Source organism: Lolium rigidum, chromosome 1, assembly GCF_022539505.1.
Source record: "Lolium rigidum isolate FL_2022 chromosome 1, APGP_CSIRO_Lrig_0.1, whole genome shotgun sequence".
Classification (NCBI taxonomy): domain Eukaryota; kingdom Viridiplantae; phylum Streptophyta; class Magnoliopsida; order Poales; family Poaceae; genus Lolium; species Lolium rigidum.
Window position 1 is genome coordinate 351,649,313 of NC_061508.1, and position 15,515 is coordinate 351,664,827.

The 15,515-nt window shown below is 43.0% G+C and overlaps 2 protein-coding genes across 2 annotated transcripts; both read right to left on the minus strand.

Moving 5' to 3' along the window:
• Positions 1-1,812: 1,812 nt before the first annotated feature.
• LOC124665125 (cysteine-rich receptor-like protein kinase 7) lies at positions 1,813-3,479 on the minus strand. Its single transcript, XM_047202529.1, has 6 exons — positions 3,467-3,479; positions 3,152-3,297; positions 2,796-3,060; positions 2,355-2,601; positions 2,093-2,243; positions 1,813-2,013 (listed from the first exon to the last, which is right to left on the minus strand). Exons 2-6 carry the CDS (start codon positions 3,293-3,295, stop codon positions 1,813-1,815), a joined length of 1,008 nt encoding a protein of 335 aa, XP_047058485.1. The 5' UTR covers positions 3,296-3,297; positions 3,467-3,479.
• Positions 3,480-3,968: 489 nt separating this feature from the next.
• LOC124665135 (protein TWIN LOV 1-like) lies at positions 3,969-6,534 on the minus strand. The gene is made up of 2 exons (XM_047202541.1): positions 4,711-6,534; positions 3,969-4,308 (listed from the first exon to the last, which is right to left on the minus strand). Exon 1 carries the CDS (start codon positions 6,532-6,534, stop codon positions 5,722-5,724), a length of 813 nt encoding a protein of 270 aa, XP_047058497.1. The 3' UTR covers positions 3,969-4,308; positions 4,711-5,721.
• Between the last annotated feature and the right edge of the window lie 8,981 nt (positions 6,535-15,515).

The window sequence follows — 15,515 nt, forward strand, 5'->3', positions numbered from 1 at the left end:
ATATATCATCCAAGAAAACAACATCATCTAAGAGATAAATATTATTGAAACACAAAGATCGCCACACACGACCAATCAACCTAACCGAAAATTTCTTGTGATTATTTGGCACTCTAAAACTGCTCAACGAGTTCTCTTACTGGGAAGACAAACGAAGTTGACATGGGATTCACTAGGGCTCATGGAGTTGTTTGTATGTTGGTCCCGGGTAACTAATACTCAATATATTTATGTGTTATTAATCACTCTTATGATGTTCAAGACTTGTCAAGTATTTAATGTTTAGTTTCATGTTGATGAAAACATCACTGAAATTATTGGGGAGGGTGTGAGCACATGCATGCAAGGGTAGAACCAACATCCCTGTTGACTAGGCACTTGCCCGGGCTTCAGTGTTGGGCACCTTGGGAAAATGTTGCCTCTCATCTTCTTGCTTTTTTCTTAGAATTAAACTCCATCTTTGTTGTAGTTAATGTTGACCTGGAGAGTTTAAATTTGTATTTTCATTTTTTTGGGGGGAAGAAAAAAAAAAGGAGAAATGTTGCGTGCAATTTTGACACAAAATTGGATGGTCTAGAAGGGGTGTGTAACTATTATGCTGTTCAAAAGAAAAGGAGAACTCCAATTATATAGGGGGGATATCTCATTTCATACTAACATCAACAACAAGAGTGGAATTATTACATGATATATAACACAAGAAATGATTCCCAAAAGGAAATATCATTAAAATATTTCACAGCTGGCATGACATCAAAGGGTCTTATTTCCAAAATAAACGTATGATCTAGTACAAACAATAGATTTTTTGATTTCCTATTGAAACCAAAAAAATGACCCTGACTTCTTGCTCGGTGGCGGTGAAGACGCAGGGAGGACCTGAAATTTCATAGAGCATGTTAAAACCATATGGTTTTTCTATGCATATATTATATGGTTATGCATTTTCCTTAGAAAACAGATGTTTGATTACTGAAGTAATGATATATATCCAATGTGCATTTGCTGATTAACATATAATATTATAATAGACCGTCTGATGCAATCAAGGTTAGATTGCATAATTTTTTGCAAATAAGTTGCATACATCTTAATGGAAGCATTTTATGATATATGGGGACATTCGTTGTCTTCTTAAATATACCAAGTACAGCATCGGCACGCATAAGCAGTTAAGCATAAACCTTATGCCATGTGTATCAACTAACGGATAAGGCTACCATGATACTAAGAACATCATTAGACATCCCCTTCAGAAATATCTATCGTGGTGATCCAACCTAGTTTGGGTTGCAAACTTGCAACTATAAAAGAAGCATTCCCTCCATCTCGATACATAACTTTTATATCAAAATATGCACTCCTTATTGGCATATTGAGCCGATCCACAGAGATACACAGGGTATATATTTTTTTAGTACACTCTGATTTGCAGCAATTTCCCTTGCATATCCAAAATATTCTAGCCAGATATGTGGTTATTCCTACGCTCAAGTTGAAATACAGGAGCTATTTTATACAAGTTAACCACAAAATATAAATAAATTAATATTTTTTATGTGAAAATCTTAAGTGTTTCAAAATATCTAACACGATGCATACACATGAATATGAGTGCAACTCTGCCACTAAAATGGTTGTGCATTGGCACCATGAATCTTGATATACAAGGACAGACGTGATCAACCTTTAGTTACCAAAGGGTAAAGAGTGCATCATCAGTTCCAAACAAATAATCGAATTAACATATATTCTCTTCGTGTTTATGAAATTAAAAATCATTTGAGAAGAGAACCTCTTTATCTTTCGTCACTATCTTACCTCGTTTTCTATTTCGATTGCATGTAGTCCCTTGAGTGCTGCAACAATTTTGTCTATGGGAGGTCTTTTCTTCCGATCAATTTCAACACATTTTAATCCAACATCAATGCATGTTCTAACTTGTCGAAGGACTTCCACATTTTGCGATCCATACTTGTCTGCTATGTGCATATCTGTCCAATCTTTACCGACCTATACAGAAGGAATTAATGCTTGATATATAAATGTAACATAAGCTCGAATTCAGAACACAAATAATCTTTCCTCTCACTTTATCAATAAAATTTCTTGCGGACGGTTGGTCTTTGTCTGGGCGGTTCTTCTCTCTTGTGGTGATCTCAATTATAATTAGCCCCAAACTATATGTGTCTGATTGTGCTGAGATTTCACCTCTATATAGATATTCTGGAGCCATATACCCACTGTATGGCATTAACATAGATATTTTGGAGTTAATGGGAAATAAAGGAGCAACCAAAAATAATCTACAATATAGTAAAGAATAAATTTTATGGATTTCATGATAAGCTTACTATGACCCCACAACTCTTTGGGTGCACAATCTTGTTTGTTCTTGGCCAAAGACTCTCGAGAGTGCAAAGTCCGCAATCTTGGGCACCATGTTTTCATCCAGCAATATATTTTCAGGCTTTAGATCCATATGGATAATAGGAATATCCAACTTATGTAAAAAATGTAAACCCTTGCAGATGCCCTTAATTATTTTGAAACGTGTGTCCCAATTGATACCAGGTCCAGCGGAAGAGGTTGCTTGGGGTCCTGTATATCAATGTAAGATTTTAGGGAATAGAGAAGATAAATAATATATAAAAAAGCATTAAAAGAACTAGTCAGGATGATAACACACCAAATAACTTAGGGAAGTTACGTTGTAGCTCCAACTTTAAAAATAACCAGTAAGGGACACTGAAAGAGGAGTATTTAAAATATACAAGATATAATGTTTTACATACCAAATAGATTATCGTCAAGGTTCCCTTTAGGTAAATATTCGTAGCAGATTAAACTTTCATTAATGTCAGCCTGGATATATCTACTATCGAACTGCACCAATTTTTTTGATGTTTCACTGCAGTATCCAACTATCTGTACTATGTTTTCATGCTTCAGCGCCATAACATTTGTAACCTCCTTCGTAAATGTTTTGTCAGCTGGCATTGGTGCGTTTTCCTGAAGTTTCTTCACAGCAATCACTCTGTCATCATTTGGAATGATTCCCTGTTTAATCCAGTAGACATACCATTATTAAAATATGTTTATCGAACTTAATTGAAATTAAGGAATTGGAAATATTAATGATAGATTTTACCTTATAAAGGGTTCCAAACGGACTTCCACTAATTTTCATATCGTTGGAGAAGTCATTTGTAATTTTCTTCAGAAAATCATATGGTAGTTCTGTTGGAAGTTCGAGGCTCGGTTTGCTCTCTTGGGTCTTACTTCCGGTGGCCATTTCTAATGGAATAAGCGGGAGTAACCAAATTAAGTTGTGGATTGCTACAGCTTCCAATTTTGACAAAAGCAGTACAGTTGTTCAGAAACATATAAAAGACAAAAAATGAAAATTTTAACATGATGGTTCCACGAAGAACTAAAACACAGCAGGCCGCACAAAATCACTAACCTTTGAGAGGAGCACCTGAAGTCTTGAGTGATCCGGGCTGCTGGGAAGAGAAGATTGAAGAACAGGATGAATGTGTCCTTGCTAGCTATCACTACACCACAGTTGATTATTAGGGGCACAAAAAAGTGCCTTCAAAAATATCAAAAGTGCCTCTAAAAATCTTTGAAGGCATTAAAAAAAGTGCTGTATCAAATGGTGTAGGGAAAGATCATTTCAGGCACTTTTGAAAAGTGCCCCTAAAAATAGATTTTTCAAGGCACTTTGAAAAGTGCCTATAAAAAATAGATCTTTTGAGGCACTTCAAAAACTGCCTGAATTCATAATTTGAGGCATTATTGAGTAATGCCTCAAAAAACATTTGCAGGCACTATGCAGAAGTGCCTCAGAAAATATTTGAAGGCACTTTGCGGAAGTGCCTGAAAAAATAATCAAGGCAAATACAATAATGCCTATAAAACATTGTAGGCTCTTTTTAAAATGCTTTAAAAACATTTGAAGGCAATTTCTTTAGACACTCTTAACATAAAGTCAAGCTTACATTACAAGCACTTTACAATTCAGATAATTACACGCATTAACTTGGTCAATTCAGTACTCATAAACACTGATAAATTGCTACTGTATCTCTTTCTATTCAGAAACTAGAACAAACTTTAGGTTACTGCTCGAAGAACATCTGTGTTCATTGCATTCAGTGCAATGCATTACTAACTAAATTTCTGACCTGCGTTAGTAGCTAAATTTCTAACATAAAGAACATGTGTTCATGGCAGTGTGTTCACTGGACCTTGTCTTTTGTCTGCAGCTGCTGTTACAACTTATGGATTAACTTTTCTGAAACCCTGTTACAAAAGAGCATCAATGAGATTATTGGGCTAATTTGCTTTCAATTGTTTGGTTCTAGAGATAGGCATTGAATTTGACTTCTCTTCAACAGTTTAAGATCAAAAAATAGTAAGTAACCAGCATATAAAAATACATAGGAGTGCATAATAAAGTATCAGGCTGACGGCATTTCTTAACCACATCATTTAAGCAGAATAATATTGTCATCAACCTGACAGCTCAGCAGTAACTTGCACGTGTGATAATCATTGCTGTGATCAAATGAGTATCAGATCGAGCAGTAAACTTCTAGCGTACACTCCGATTACATGATTGAGCAAACATTGCCGATTCAAATGAATGCAGCAGGAGCCATAGAGCTAAGGTCTCATTTTCAAGACAGGGAGAATGTTTCATACCTCGGATACAGTAGCTGTTAAGGAGCAACGCTGACATCCAGCATTGTGGACAGAGGAAGCTCCAGTTCACCTAAAACAGACATATGCAGGTGCACAAGAAACATATCTCAGTTCCATGTTCTTCTCAGATGTTCTACTTAAATTTTGTCCTACTTAATATAAGTAAGAACAAAAGGGAGTAACGAATATCCAGTATACTGCTAGGAGCTTGCAGAGAAAACAATGGTACAAGGAATTGTGTATGCCGTGCCTTCAGCAAGCAATAGTACTCTGCAAAAATCAAAATAATAACAGTTCAATTTGTGTATGCATCTGCTTTCAACAACTAGCAATAACCAGTACATCACAGCATATAGTCATGTGTAAACTCTTTAGCTATAAGTTAACAACCTGGTGAGTAAATATTGGACAAGTTAGGCTATACTCAGTACTTAATAGTTTCAGAAATGGTCATAGTCAATAAATATCCATTTTGTCGCTGATCTACATTTAATTAGATGAGAAAGGGCAATATTATTATGAGACAAATTGTGCATTATTTCACCATTTGGATGCGGAGTTTAACTTAAGTGTAAATTATATTATGACTCATGATAGGTGTCAGAATTAGTTGTTACCTTGATACCCAGAGGGTTAGCAATGCCTCTGAGAAACCCCACATGGGCACCATCAAGCATGAAAATCCCCTACAGACTACAGCACTGACACATGGACAAACGCAGCACCTTAATCAACCACACACAGTTCACGACAGGCAATATCACAAATGGATCCTCATTGTATTACTCCAATTGATTCATTACTGTTCAATATTAGTAGCACACGAGTATAGGAGTAAGCATACATGATTCATCTTTGCACTAACAAATGCACCGCTACACAATATCACAAACACCTCGCACTAACATAGGCAGTATAGAGCATAGGCAGTACATTCCAAATGAAGGCACGGTAGGGCACATGGTATAAATTACCAGCTCGCTTGTGTGCAATTAATGTTGGGTTCACTGCTTATCTGTGGCTGTCGTGGAGCAATATATAGTAGCGCTGAATAGTAAGAGTAAGAGCAGCATGTACAGAATCAAACTGACCTCTCTTATCGATATCCACAAACACCTCCCCGGCGTGGGTGGCGCAGGGCAGCTCTTCCTCCACCCTGGCCTCCTCCCGACATGCCGCGAACAGCGCGGGTCCGCGGCACGCGGCGCTGCGGGGCACGGCGGCGGCAATGGGCAACTGGACGGCGAGGAAGTGGAGCACCCGCCCGTCGGCGGCGTGGAAGACGGGCGCGACGTGGAGCAGCATCCAGTGGGGCGAGCCGTCGCTGCGGTAGTTGAGGATGGCGACCTGGTGCGCGCGCTGGGCGCGCACGGCCTCACGGACCCCGGCGACGGCGGCGCGGTCGGTGGCGGCGCCCTGGAAGAGGCGCGCGTTGCGGCCGAGCACGGCGTGGCGCGGGTAGCCCGTGAGGGCGGGGAGGCCGCGCGAGGCGTAGACGATGGGGTGGCCCGGCATGGCCGGGTCCGTGAGCAGGAAGCTGCCCCCGAGCTCGTCCAGCTCCTCCACCACCCAGTCCGAGTACCGCGCCGTCAGCGACGCCGCGAGCCCCCGCTCCTCCTCCGCCCGCCGCGGTCGCGGCCGAGGTCTCCATCTTCGCCTCGCCGTATCGGTGGCGTGATCGATCGGCGGGCGGAGGAGGAGGAGGAAAAGATCTGCCTGCGTGGGTGGAGGGGGAAGAGGGCAGGGTCGTAAAATCGTGTGTTTTGTGTTGTCGCGCTTAGGGTTTCCTGGTGAAGACAGAACAGAGTGTGGGATTCTTAGCATAAAGATAGAGGGGGTTTTCCGTAAATGCGTAGCTATTTTTCCAGGCACTTTCCAAACTGCCTCAAAAAATAGTATCTTTGCAGGCATTTTATGAAACTGCCTTGAATAATCAGTTTTTTAAGGCACTTTCTAATATTGCCCCCCAAGATCGTATTTTTTCAGGCAATAATTTGGAAGTGCCTCTAAAATGTATTTTTCTAGGCAGTTTAAAAAATGCCTCTAAGAAAGTGCCCCTAAAAATCAACTGTGACATAGTGTATGTGCAGGTGGGAGTAGGTATATGAGCAATCGGAGGAGGAAGGAGGGCAAGTTGACTTGACTGGAGAGCCTAAGAGCATCTCCAGTCGCGTCCCCCAAAGCGTCCCCCAAAGGGATTTGAGGCGCGCCGGACAGAAAATGCGTTTCAGTCGCGTCCCCCAAAGCCCATTTTTGTCCGGCACGCCCCGATACGGTGTCCGGCGCCCCGAGCCCGTCCCCGTTCCACAGGCGACGCTCCGGGGACGCCGGACACAACGAAAAGCGAGGCGGGGAGTGGCGGGGCCGACCCGTCAGCGGCACAATTAATTTAAACCTAACTGTCGCCTACCTCGCGACGGAAGTAATTGGCGCGCAGCGACGGTGCAGGTTCCGCGAGAGGGCGCGGCGACGCGTCCCGTCGCGCCCTAGCTGCAGCGTGCTCGGTGTTAATGAGCGCCACCGCTCATCCGCCTCCCTCCGGCCTATAAAAAGGGGCGCCTCTCGTCGTCCCTCTCACACACAAACCCTAGCGCCTCTCTCCCAAACCCTAGCCGCCACCATCTCTCAACAAGACTATCCACGATAGCGAGTTGGCGTCAACGGGCTGGGCGTTGGCCTAAGAAGCGAACCACGCGTCGATCACTGAGTGGGCGGGCGAAAACGAGCCATGCGTAAATCTGAGCCATTCGTTTCTTAGACAAATCGTCCGCCAGGCCGCTCGTCCTCTCCATTTGCCCCCCTCGCCCTTTCCGTGCTTGCCGCTAACGCGCTCTCTCCCGTCACCGTGCTCCCGCCGCCGTTTTTCTCTCCTCCCTGCAAGCGACGATCTGACGCTAGCCGAGCTCCGCCTCATCCACCCCATCACTCATAGTCGCGGGCGGCCGAACGAGGGCTAGCAGGCCGAGTCGTTCACGCCGCCGCCATCACCATCGCCATGCGGGCCGCAGCTCTCCGCCTCTTGGTGTCTTCGTCTGCGCAGGAAAGAGGCGTGACTGTGAGGGGCGATCTGTTCACGCTGCCGCCTTCATCCTGGCGCCCCTCAGCGAGCACGAAGGGCGCAGCCAAACCCTACCATAGGATGACACCTAGGACCCGAGGTGAACCCCTTCCCTGCGTCCTCTGTCGTGCCTTTTCATGAGGCTCTTCTGCCTGTGAAAACGAGCAAGTACAGGATGCGCAGTGTATCTGAATTTTTCTTCTTGTTTCAGACTAATGTACTGCTATACAAAATAAGATGGCATAAGAGAAGACACCTATCTTAGATTTAAGTATAGAAAGAATTCATTTGCTGCGTGCATATCAGTTGATTCATGTAGTTCCAGCGTTTGTGACAAAAATAGCCCTCTAGATTAACACGTTTTTATTAAAACTACTTTAGCTCTGATCTGTGGCAATTTGCAGTCAATAATCAGCTGGCTCTGAACTTGAACTCATTGCATTTCTTCTTTTATCTTATAATGCAATTTAAATAACTCATGTTACATGGAATCTAATTTTCTGTGTTGTGCATCATATACATGATTTTCCCACATAGTTTTGTTGGTGCTCAGATGCATATTGTTATTCATCCATGCTATCCCCGCTTTATTTTGATTTTCTTTACTCAGGTTTGCTGAAATACCTTTATTTTTTCCCAATAGGATAATGGGTACAGTACAACTCAGTTGAAGCTGAAGACTGGGAGCTAGCAACTAACTGTGATGAAATGAGATAGCTAGCTGGAAGCTTTGCTTCTTGACAAGAACTGCAAAATGGAGCATCACCTAACACAGCTGAAGGTTGATATTTAGTTTAGATGATGGAAACTGGTTTGAGGATTGGAGAAATTTTTCTTTAGACATTCAATATTTCTCATGTGTACTTGTTATTTTGTTGAACTAACTTCAAAGATTGAAGAGCTGCAAAAATTGATTCGAAACTTGAGGATATCATACTAAAGGTTGCTATCTCTGCTCTTGTGATATTTTACATATTAGCAGCTACCCTATGAAAGTATATGCGTTCTGCATCTAATGTTTATACTATGGGTATAGGTAGTGCTATAATTTGAATAGTGATACTATATTATAAGAAACTACAAAATCCTGGAATTTACATACACCCTCTGTCCATAAAAACCAATAGTTCTTTATGCTTCCTTTTGTATTCTGGACGACATATATGTAGCTGATATACTCGCTAGCTTGGGTGCAGGGCTGCAGCTCAACTGATAGTAGCAGTTCACCACTTTTGAATGATAGGATCTATAGGAAATAAGCTCATATATGTAGCTGATATACTCGCTAGCTTGGGTGCAGGGCTGCAGCTCAACTGATAGTAGCAGTTCACCACTTCTGAATGATAGGATCTGTAGGAAATAAGCTCAAACCAAGTAGGTGGGAGCGGTGGTGAAAATGCGCTGAGAAAATGCAGTAGTTATGGCTTTTTTATTTTGTACCCCATCTCTGATGTGATTTGGTTTTTTACATTATCTTTGATTTACAACCAACAAACCTCGGGTTATCAAGAGTCACTAATCAAATCCATTTGGTTTTCTGTACTTGCAGCTTCTCCATCTCCACCTGCGGCATGGGGACCATCAGGGGTACATTAATCTGCGTGGTTGCATCGACTTGATGTATTAATTTTCAGCTTTTCATGAAGATGTTCACTATATGGTGGTTAGTGCTTAACTATGATCCTGTTGACATCAGGACACTGGAATGATGTTAATTCCTGTTGGGATTGCAATATTCTTTGGCCTTCATGTATTTTAGGATTACAGTCTTGCAACAATAATTACAATATTCTTGTTGGGAAGGACTACTTCAGTGGAGGTGCCCCAGTTAATGTCAAATATTTGAAGTGACAAATCTTTCATGATTGATAGATTTTAATTTAGCTTCCGTATGTTCGACATAAGGTTGTGACACAGGCAAAGAGTCAAGACTGTGGCAGTCTAGAGCAACCTTTTATGTAAAAGGTTTGAGGCTTTTTTTTCGAGAAAATATGTATTAAGTGATTGCTTCTGAATAAGGTCCTCAATAATTGATAGACAAAATGCATGTATATAGTTCTACTATGATTCGTTGTCTATTTAGGTAAGTATTTCTACACGGTTTTGCATCAGGACCACAATAAGTGTAGTAGATTAACAATTTTAGCCCCTTCTAATAGGGTTCTTATTTATTTCACCCTGATGTGTCGCATTGGACACAATTCCTTGGTAGTAAAGAGCAATTGTTCACCGTCTTTTTATAGTAATATATAGAGTTGACAACCTCAAGCCATTCATATTGATGAAGGGCTCAAGGGCACAATTTTATGTATTTATTTAACATGAGGTACATGTTACTCGGATTTATGTCAGGTTTAGACATGGTACATGGCCACAGGGGCTTTGTGCACTGCACACGTTGGCATCCCTGATCAGGTATTCAGCTGTCTCCTGGTATGTCTAATGTAAGATAATGCAGTGGAGACGCCATTCACCTGAAGCCTGCTTTTGATGGTGTCAAATGGGTAGAGAGCTGTTCCACCATGACAGTGGCGATTTCCTCCTGTAATGACAACCTCTACCGAAAAGCACCTTGGAGCAGATCGCAGAGTGCTGATGGGAATAAGATGGTCAGCCTCTGATGTGCCCCGTCAGTACCTGTCGCTTGCTTCTGTGGTTTTCTTCTTCCTGGTATCTTATTCTTTGTAACTAATCTACTATATCTTTTTGTTCAGTCTTATGTAGTTTTTGCTAGCTTCACTCTATTATTCATTATATGTAAAAAGGAAACTCTGCTCCTAACCTTACTATCTGGCTTTACTATCTCTTACTATACATGCTCAGACATGTATCTTATGCAGCAATACATGCATGTGTGTATCTTGTTGTTTCAACCTTGTGTCCATTTCATAGTTTACCTCAATTGGGCATGTCTGACTACATAAGCATTAAGTGTACAAAAACTTGGTTCTTGATTTGTGCTGCTGCAATACATATGTTGACATGACCTGTACCACTGCAATAATTCTAAATGATTCTTGATTTTCAAGATTTGTGAGTCTGCATGACTTGTACTGCTGTAATTTAATTTTGTGCATTTGTACTGCAGCTGCGGTTTAGGCATGAGCCTGAGTATAGAGAAACTGCTAAGCTCCATCTTGAAAAGTGTTGCAACCAGCTCTTGGTAAGTGTTTTGTACTATGCTCGCATCCAGGCCATACTGGACCATGCATACAAAACTGAGAATCGCAAAATAAAAGATAAACTTGCTGGACAACGCTATCTTGAAAAAGATGAGTACATGGCACAAAGACCATGGTGGTGCACTGATTTTTCCTGGGAGGTTTTAGTTGATGAATGGTGTTCTAGTAAATGGATTGAGCAGTCGAAGAAGAATCGTGGTAATCGCCTCACCTCCAAATACAAGGTCCATAGAGGTGGATCCAATTCCTTGACGACAATTTGCCAAAAACTGGTACACTCCTAAGTCCTAATTAACTTCGGAACAAATTAAGTATGTTATTACTTACTTATTTTCTTCTTCTTTTAATAGTCTGAGAAAGAAGGAAGAGAGGTATCTAAGATTGAGGCATGGATGCACACACATAGAGGAGCTGATCCAAATAATCCAGATGTGTTAAATAGTGTCGCAGCCTCCAAATGCTTGGTATAATATCCATCACATGATTCCGAGTTTTTATTTTTTCTTACATTATTGCTGAACCTTCTTTGTATATCATGTGTTATGCGTAGGATCTTTACAAAGAAAAGGTAGGGAACATGCATGGCAAGGACTATGATTGGTTGCGTTCTCCTATTGTTCCACAAGCACTTTATGAAGCTGGTAATGGGAAGCCGCATGGAAAGTGGTCACTGTTTAATGGGGCTGTGGAGGGTAGAGAGACTCTTCGGGAGGTGCAAATCAATCGCTCTTCATCTTCATCAAAGCGCCAACGGGTAGAACATGATAGAAGGATTGTTGAGCAGCATGAGCTAATGAAGAGACATGCACACAACATGACGGAATGGGGAAAATCTGTCCAAACTACAGTGCAGAATAGCCTTGGTGGCTTGCACAAGTTTCTTATGGTGTGTATAATTTTTTTATGAAGTCATATTATTGCTATTTAAGCCACTTGTTATAACTGTCCAATTCATACCAATTATTTCAGACTATTGCAGACATACAAGGAATTCCCGGACCTGAGATTCCACATATTGCTATACCCCCACCTCCAGCTTTCCCAACATCAATCACTTCATCACCAATATTTTCTCCAGAAATGGTATGTATTATTCCTTGGTGGTTAGGCTGAACCGATGGTTACTTTTTACAAACTGTTGGTGTTGTTGAATTCAGAGTATTATTCCTATGTACATGTAGATTAGCCTGAATGCTGCCTTTACATGCATATAATATCAATATATACCTGAGAACTAGTGTTATATTATTTGTGCATGTGCTTTATTTTTCAAATATATCTAATAATAGTACTCGTGCAGCGTTCTAGTGGTGAATCAGCAAATGGTGCAGAAAATGATAATACATTGCACGTGACGGGAGAGGGGATGTTTGGTGGCTTCTTCGATACGAATGGTAATGATGCCAATGGTTTTCCTGTTGGAAATTTCTCCCCACCTGGTGATGATTTACCTGCATTCTGAGATATTTATGTTAGAAGCAAAGGAAGCGTGGCATGCCATTTTTTGTGTTGATCAATTGGAAGCAAATATTGTTGCTGGGACATGCATACGAAAGTGTGGACTTGCACTTTGCTTTTGGGCCATGCACTTGCTGATGGTGACTTGATTCATGGACTTGGAAGCTTACTCGTATTTGTTCCAGGTTACTAGGTTCGATATTGTTAGCTATATGCTATTTTGTAAGGACTGATATGGAGCCATTTTTTGTGAAGGCTGATATGCATGGTATGTAGTACATGCTACTAGCTGAACTGGACAATCTTAACCAAGTGTGCAACTGGATGCCACCTACTGTAGAGACTGATATTGAGCAAACATTATGATATTATATATGGATCCTGTCTTCATATTAAGCAAAATGTTGAAATGTGTGACTGAAGTGAGACTTTCTGGAGCGGTTAGCGATTATATATAATTGTTTCTCTAGTTGTATTTGTGAAAATTTCAAAACTAATGTGTGGTATTTAATTATTGCATATGGCGTATAAGTACTCCTTAGGGTTCTTAAACCCAAGGGATATGTGCACTTAACGGTGACTACCGTTACGGAAATTTTACCTAGGGAGCATGGTGTACCCAAAGGAAACTTACTTTACACGTCAGCAAGGCTGCCACATGTTCTTTCTTTCCCTAGAGCTCATAACCCAAGGGAAGTAAACTGTTTACCTAGAGGACTCCACATGCCCCCAAGGGAAACCATGATTTCCCCACGAATACGACCCTAGGGTGTTTTCCCTAGAGTGTACCCTAGGGGATTGGCTTTCCCTAGAGTTTTTCCCCCTTCACCTAGGGTATGCAGTCCTAGGGCTACTTGCAATTTCTAGTAGTGAGCGAAATGAGCCACTTGCCAATTCACACATGACTGACTGGAGGATAGGTTGACATAGCGGAAGGGCATCAATCGTGATTGGTATGCACCTGACCAGCGACTATTTTAGCATTCGGAAGCTTCTTCACAAATTAATAGGTAGCTGTTTTTTTTTCTTTTTTGCGGGAGTAATAGGTAGCTGTCATTTTCGAAAAAAATAGGTAGCTGTTAGGTAGTGACGCAGGTGCAGCTTAGTCGTCGCTCTCAACTGGGTTTAAGATACACCAGGCGATTAAGCAAAGACAGTACGTCTTGCAGTTTGGCTCTTCCCAACGCGCTAAATTGTAGAGTACCTGCTGTTATTAATTTTTTTTTTGTAGAGTACCTTCTGGGCTGGCCAATATGTGACTTAGCCACAGGTGCATACATCTTGTCAGGTACAGTTAATAAGGCAATAAAGAAGGAAAGAAAGAGGGACTTCGGACCAGAAATGTTTTCTGCATGACTCTTAGAGTTCCGGTGAATTATTCATGAAATTTCTCTGAGAACTGCGTTTGAACCTCTTGTTTGACCAGAAGCAAAGCGCCCCCCCCCCCCCTTCCTCCCGTGTCGCTCCCGCTCGGGGCGACACCGGAGGACCCCCAAACCCTATCCGCCCAGGACCTCCTTCCCCCTCCCTTCCTTGCTGCCGCCAGAGGCGACCGCGCCGGCGCGGTGCCAAGGACGGAGGCGGCGAGGCTGTCGCGGCTCTGCCTCTCTGGCAGAGGGCTTTGGCGTCCGGGGCGGCGGCCTCGTTTGGTGTGGGCGGCGTGGTTCCTGGCGGCAGGAGACGCTCGCCGGTGTTGTTGGCCGCCCTCTCTAGTCGTGCGAGCGGCAAGGGGGCGGTGGACGGGTGGTTGCTTCTGCGTGGAGGCCACCCCGTTAACCTCCACCGATCTGAAGACGGCGGCTCCACACCACGCAGATCCCACCCCTCTGGCTTTGATTTCTTCGGATCTAGAGCCGTCTCGGGGTGATGGGGCTGGGGCTCTGTCCGGGAGAAATCCCTGGCCGGCGGTGGCGGCCCGACGTTGGCGACATCTCTGACGCCGTTCTCCTTCTTGGGGGCGATGTCGAGGTACACCCTTTTCCCCTCCTTCCTTGTGCCCGGGTGAAAACCCCAAAACCACGGATTGGGCGGCGGCGGCGCTCCGGTGTCGTTTTCCCCCTTGGAGGCGCCGTCTTTGGGTTTGCGGAAGGGGGTATGTGATGTGTGTGGTATGGTCGCCTGTGGCGGCGTCTCTCGAAGGAGTTGCTGTGGCGTGCTCGGTCGGATTAAGGTCTGGCCTTCACGGTGGCGCGACTGCCATCTTCTTGCCGTGTCTTCGGTGGTGACATGGTCCTAAAGCTTGCGTCTTTCGGTTGATTGGTGCTGAGGTCGACGACGCCGGTCGAGGGAAGCTCGCGTGCAGAGGTGTTCATGCTTGTTGTTCGCTTCCTTGACATTTTGTTCTTGGTTGTGCATCCGCGCTCTCGGGTGAGCTGCTCTGCCTCCCGACGGTACGACGTCCTTCGAGCCAGGGCGAGAAGGCAGGGGACTTCTTCGGAGGTGGAAACAGATGTCTCATGGGCAATGTTGATTTGGAAGTTGGCCAAGGCGGGTTCCTCCGGTGGCGTGCTTGTCTTCACGGTGCTGTCTACTTCGTCTGATCTTTCCGACGGTCGATGGCCTGGAAGCCCAAGTTTTTTTCTTGTTTATCCTCTGCTTGCTTGTTGTTTTGGAGCCTGTAAGCTGATCTTTCAGCACCATGTACTTGCCGTTAAGGCGTTATTAATTTAACGCAGGGCTACGGCCTTCTGTTTAAAAACCTCTTGTGATTTTCAAAAATGTTACCAGACAAGAACATGCATGATATGTGGAAGTTAGATAAGAGGAGGAGCATGAACGAGCTGAGTCTCCTCAAAACAGGATTTCGTCCCGCTATATTAATATAGCAACCACACCAATACAACAGACTGTATATGAGAGACATGAACGAGCTGAGTATCTCGAAGATGTAGCTGCTCACCATATCTTTGAATTTCTTTTCATTTACATTTTTTTCTCTTGCTTAAAAGAACGGAGAAAAAATTGTTGGATACAATTTCACCTCTCAAATCTTCGACGTAATTTCTTCCTTGTTGTTAGGGAATCTTAGCGGGACGACCCATTCTATCTGGGTCGTACGAAACAGTCTGTCCGGGCTGGCGGATTGGTTGCGCAAGCTAAAGGGGTGC

Coding starts and splice junctions, on each gene's coding strand:
- LOC124665135 (XM_047202541.1), bottom strand. CDS start 6,534: ATGCTAAGAATCCCACACTCTGTTCTGTCTTCACCAGGAAACCCTAAG.
- LOC124665125 (XM_047202529.1), bottom strand. CDS start 3,295: ATGGCCACCGGAAGTAAGACCCAAGAGAGCAAACCGAGCCTCGAACTT. Junction 2,244..2,354: donor CAAAGAGTTGTGGGGTCATA/GTAAGCTTATCA, acceptor AATGCCATACAG/TGGGTATATGGCTCCAGAAT. Junction 2,014..2,092: donor CAAGAAATTTTATTGATAAA/GTGAGAGGAAAG, acceptor CCTTCTGTATAG/GTCGGTAAAGATTGGACAGA.